Source organism: Aegilops tauschii, chromosome 1, assembly GCF_002575655.3.
Source record: "Aegilops tauschii subsp. strangulata cultivar AL8/78 chromosome 1, Aet v6.0, whole genome shotgun sequence".
In the NCBI taxonomy this organism is placed as follows: domain Eukaryota; kingdom Viridiplantae; phylum Streptophyta; class Magnoliopsida; order Poales; family Poaceae; genus Aegilops; species Aegilops tauschii.
This window is the reverse complement of record NC_053035.3, coordinates 371,679,587-371,685,314: the sequence shown is the minus strand read 5'-3', so window position 1 is coordinate 371,685,314 and position 5,728 is coordinate 371,679,587. Positions and strand designations below refer to the sequence as shown.

The window sequence follows — 5,728 nt, the reverse complement described above, 5'->3', positions numbered from 1 at the left end:
GCTACTTTCGCTCCGGACCAAAAACTCGTCACAAGTCCAACGGTGGTAGGCACGGATGTATTTTTTTAGTACCGCTCGCAAGCAGTAGTACCGCCACCCCTAGCAGTAGTACCGTGAGGACGAGCGGTAGTACCGCTCTGTGCGGGCTGTGAGCATAACGGTTGGATTTTTCCCCACCTATAAAAGGGGGTCTTCTTCCCCAATGAACCTTATCCTTTGAGCTCGTGTTCTTCCCCCATTGTTGACCTTCTTCGAGCTTGCTAACTCTCAATCCCTCCATGGATTCTTGCTAGTTTTTGGGGGGAAACAGAGAGGAGATCTAGATCCACATTTCGACCAATCACTTTCTCCTCTATGTGAGGGGAACCCTTTGGATCTAGATCTTGGAGTTCTTTGTGTTCTCTTCTTCGTTCTTCATCTCATTTTCCTCCCTAGCATTAGTTGCTTCGGTGGGATTTGGGAGAGAAGGACTTGGGCACTCCGTGTGCCCTTGCCATTGCATTTGGTGCATTGGTTTGAGTTCTCCACGGTGGTACGTGGAAGTTACAAGTTGAAAAGCTTATTACTCTTGGGTGCTTAGTACCTTGAGCTTGTTCCTCTTGGGTGCTTGGGCGCCCTAGACGGTTGGTGGTGTTCGGAGGTCAATCATTGTGGTGTAAAGCTCCGGGCAAGCGTCGGGGTCTCCAATTAGGTTGTGGAGATCGCCCCGAGCAATTTGACGGTTACCGGTGACCTCCCCCAAGGGTTGCCAAAGTGTACGGGTTTGGTGACTGCCCCCAAGGGTTGCCATTTGTACAGGTTCGGTGACCGTCCTCAAGGGTCCCTTAGTGAAATCACGGCATCTTGCATTGTGCAAGGGCGTGAGGAGATTAGAGTGGCCCTAGTGACTTCTTTGGGAGCATTGTGCCTCCACACCGCTCCAAACGGAGATTAGCATCCGCAAGGGTGTGAACTTCGGGATACATCGTCGTCTCCGCGTGCCTCGGTTACCTCTTACCCGAGGCCTTACTTATGCACTTTACTTTATGATAGTCATATTGTTTCTTGTCATATATCTTAATATCACCTGGTAGTTTATCTTGCTTAGCATAAGTTGTTGGTGCACATAGGTGAGCCTAGTTGTTGTAGGTTTTGTGCTTGAAAAATTGACCACTAGGTTTATTCCGCATTTGTTCAAGCCTAAACCGTAATTATTTAAAGCGCCTATTCACCCCCCCCCCTCTAGGCGACATCCTTGATCTTTCACGGCTTAATAGGCCTTTTTCACGTCTCGTGCACAAGGACCAACGTTACGGGCTTCATGAATCCGGCAAAAAATAATATTTTCACGTCCAGCGCATAAGGGCCAACTTGGGCCGTCAATCGAGGCTTATGTTGCAGGTCCAACGAATGGAGCAAATATATATGTAGCCGTGAGGGATCAAACTCCCGGCCTGCCAGTGGATCACCTTTGCTCCGTACAACTGGCCTAGCTCATGCTTGTGTAAGGAAACGAGGTGTTGTTTGGACGTAGAGTATATGGTCACGAGCACATATGCGCTCGATATCTTGTGCCTTCGCTAGCGCATGGGGATCTGGGCCAATTCCTAATACGGTTGCTTTTGAAGCCCTGGTAATTGCGCACTATGCCAGAATACATATGTGTCAGGTGCTAGGAGTAGGCCAGCTGCTTGGCGGCCGTCTCCCGATGACGGGCTGAGCCGTGGCCCAGGTTCGTTGTTGTACGTCTGTTCCGTGGCTCGGATAAGATGCTTTCCGTCAAGAGCGACAACCATCCTAAAAAAAAAAGAGCGACAGCCTCGAAACGACTGCAGATCCAGACTCTTCTTCCCCAATGCGGCAACCATTTTAGGTGACGAGGTAGAGAGGGGGAAGTGGGAGAACGGGCGACCGACGCTTAATGGAGTTCCTCATGCATCCAATCCGTAGGTATGAGAGAGATTTTCCCCCAATTTGTGTGTGATCTGTAGAGTGGAGCACAGGGGACTGAGGTTTATTTGCTTTCTCTGCCATAGATCCACGCTGAGTGAGGAGGTAGGAGAGAGTCTGCTGCCGGAGTTTGCCGGCGGACGGTAATAGGCGAACGGTGGTGGTGCCGTTGCTGGAGGGCACGGGTGTGAGCGGCGATGGGCGGATCTGCGTGGCGTCTGCACCGGCGGCGATGAGCGGAGATGGGCGAATCTGCAACGTGGCTCAAGCGGCAACAGTGAGAAGGACAACTCGCCTCCGACTTTTGAGCTCTCCATAGGAAAGATAAATCCCCAGGCTCCTGGTTGGAATAAAAGGTGAGGGGAACTGAATTTAAAATTTGATCTGTGCTATGAAGAATTTCACTAAACGTATTTCCAGGCTGTTTGTGGCCGTGCATTGTTGGTTGAATTCTTGGTGTGGCAGTAATCCATGGTCTGATATGAATTAGTGTGAGGACTTGATGTTTTAATCTAATTAGGCTTCATGTGAGTTAGTAGTTTGAACTGCAATTAGATGAGCAGAGAATCAGTTTGGTTGACACAAATCATTTGTAATCCCTCTCAGGTTGAGAATTTTTTATGAGCTTACCGATGACAAATGTTGATGCCTTGCTAAGAATAATCTCTTTCAAACTTGAAGGGGGCCGAGCAGTACGAACATCAGCCCCTAGCACTGACAGTGTGGTCAAGGAAGATGCGGACGTGAACAAGGTTGTACCACTTGTGCAAGACGAAGATAACAATTGCCCTAGTAAGATAGTAGGTCCATCTTCAGAAGAATGGTTTGCAATTAGACTATTTTGTTTTTGCAAAATGTGAATGGATGATCATATATGGTAACACATCTTGGGGCTTGTTTCTGGTAGCTGATGCTGGTTTAATGGATGTTGTTCTGGAGGAGATCAACGCGATGCATGTACATGCCTCTCAGGCGGCATCATGCGATGTTAGGGCACGCACAAGCATCCCATTGGTAAAACAAGAAGGTGTTGGAGATGGTGATGTGCAGGGGCCTGATGATGTGGTTGTGCGCAGGGTGGAGCGGATAGATGACGTGCATCTAGATGATCAACTTGCTCGGCAACTTGAAGCAGAGCTGGATGCGGAATGTGAGTACAGGAAAAAACTTTGATCTAAAAATGCTTACTGATTCCTGGATGCAGAAGCAACTTATAATTGTGTGCTTACATTTGTGTGTATGCTTCTGCAGATGAGATGGAGATAGCATCCCGTGCACCGGCTGCGAGTGCGACGACGGGTTTGGTTCACGGGGTTATTGACATCTCTGATGATGAAAGCAATGATGAAGTTGATATGGAAGAATGGTCTGATGATCCTGAGCACGCTAAGTTGTCTGAGACAGATAGAAAGCTGAGGGAGCAAGAGCTGCAAGATCCAGATGTCACGAAAATGTATCAAGAAATGTATGATAAAAATGATGGCCCGCGGGAAGAAGACTGAGGTTGCAATGATGTATCAAAAACTGTATGATCAAAATGGTAAGTTTGCGTGAAGGCAGAAATGAGGTGATGCAAAACATGGTGGTCGTGTATTGGACACGAATGAACTAATGCATTTATGTTTTGCTACAGCAACTAAAGCTGAGATCGCCAATGCGACAGCAAACCAAAAGTTTGCTCAGGAGGTCGAACCAGCAGGTCGAGAAACAAGCCCCGTGGAGGGTGGCCATAGAGTAAACAAAGTATACTACCACAAATGTGAAATATGTTGACACTGATTTACTTGATCTGTCAATTGTACATGCACATGTTCAGGTTGATAAAAGTGCGAATGAGAATTGCCGTCGCTGGCAGGCAAATATCGAAGGTTAGACGCACTGAAAAAAGTTCATACATTTAAACACAACTTCTAAAATGTCTTTTTTGGAATGTAGTTTGAATATTTACTAAGAAACAACTTTGCTTTGCAGGATGGGCGTACATTGGTGGTTCTCAGCCATGATGGTGGTTGTTGATTTGATTCTCTTTATAGCCTTGAAGTAATGCTTGGTTTGATTCTCTGCATTGCAATGCTTGGTTTACTACAGATAGCATATACATTTAAGTTCCCTCCTGAGAATTGTATTAGAACTACTACCCTGATTACATATGCAATTTGCATAATATATTTGGACGGATGCCCCCCTGATTTTAAGTATAATTTGGTGAGGGAATTTTTGGATCGATGTTCTTATATGAGGTTTCTGTGGTGAGTAGTCGGATCACTCTTACAGACTTTTGTTCTTAGATTTGAAATCTGTAGCTCACATAATACAACAATCAGTGTTGTAGCTGAGCACTTTTTGTTTTTCTTCAGTACAACCACATTTTTTTCTTCAGCTCTCAAACTGCAGCTTGCATGGTTGTGCTTCTTAGCTCTTAGTTTTCCCAGCTCTTAAAATGCAGTTCAAATGGTTGTGATATATATTTATCCTAGATAGACAATCAGTGTTCTTCTATTTAGTTTTACACGGACAAGTCTAAAAGGAATGTTTCTCAGTTTCATTGATCCTCCTTTTTTTAGAAATGTTCAGTGATAATAGCATTTTTATTTCTGAGCTTGTATTACAACTTGAGATGATGCTTAAACTGCCTTTTCAACATGTTTTCTTCTGTGTTATGGTTCAGTCTTTCTTCAGTTATTCCTTTCAGTATATATCATTGTCTACTTTTGGTTCCCCCGTGAAGTAATGCTTGGTTTGATTCAGGTGTCAGTGTTGTCCCAAATTCTGAAAGTACTCGCTATGCCTTTGGTCATCAGCCATTATCCTTCTTTTGTGTCTGTGCACTGCTGTAATCATGGGTTCTACTAATAAAATACGACCGCTGCCTGTCATCATCACTGTGCCTTCACAATTAATTAGCACCCTTGTACCACTAGGCCCTTCAAATCACTTCACATGTGTTTTTTGTTTTCCAACTTTCCACCTTGTCCCTCTTATACTACAATTCCTGTTAATCTACTTCATTTGCACCAGCTAAATTTTTTATTCGCTCCATGCCTAGTCACATCAGCAGCCCATCCAACCACCGAGATCACTATGTCACTAGAGGGGTATTAAAATAGGTGTACAGGCTGAGCCGTGGCCCATAACTTGCACCCCCATCTAAGCCCGTCAGGGTGGGACGGCGATGGTGGCATTATGTGTGGTAGATAGGTGGGCCCTTGCCAGGAAATAGGTGGGATATACTATTCAGAATACATATGACTATACAGGAGACGTTGTGAATCTTGGTGCCAGTGAACGACTGAGATATGCAGTGCATCTGAGCTCGAGCTTAGAATAGCACTTTTCGTGTTGTTTATCTTATATAATACCACCTCGCTCTTTTACATGCAATGACACCAATTTATATAGGTCTGTCCGTCCAAACCTATAATCAGCCTTGAGACCCACAGATCAGATATGTGAGACATGCGTCAAGAAGGAAAGGACTCAAAAACCATGCGTGAAGAAGGAAAGAAAGACCCATAGGAGGGAATTCGTGAGATGTATGAAGATGGAAATAAATTAATACTAGAAAAAAAAGACCCGCAAAGGGGGGATACGTGAGACATGCATAAAGTTTGATCAACTCATTGATATATTAGCAATTTCTTTTATAATGTTGATCAAACTTTTATTTTGTGTTTTCTCCGTAGCGAAATATAGGGCTTATCATTCTCATTAAATTTAAGTACATATAAATTATTTGGTTTTTTCCGTTGCAACGCACGAGCATATGTGCTAGTTATAGTTAATATAGACGTGTTTACTT

At 44.6% G+C, this 5,728-nt stretch overlaps 1 protein-coding gene across 1 annotated transcript; it reads left to right on the top strand.

The window, feature by feature from the left end:
* Window positions 1-2,018: 2,018 nt before the first annotated feature.
* Window positions 2,019-4,289, top strand: LOC120968139 (uncharacterized). The gene is made up of 5 exons (XM_073506240.1): window positions 2,019-2,285; window positions 2,611-3,079; window positions 3,181-3,469; window positions 3,563-3,797; window positions 3,901-4,289. The coding sequence occupies exons 2-3, from the start codon at window positions 2,794-2,796 to the stop codon at window positions 3,429-3,431; spliced, it is 537 nt and encodes a 178-aa protein (XP_073362341.1). The 5' UTR covers window positions 2,019-2,285; window positions 2,611-2,793; the 3' UTR covers window positions 3,432-3,469; window positions 3,563-3,797; window positions 3,901-4,289.
* Window positions 4,290-5,728: the final 1,439 nt, after the last annotated feature.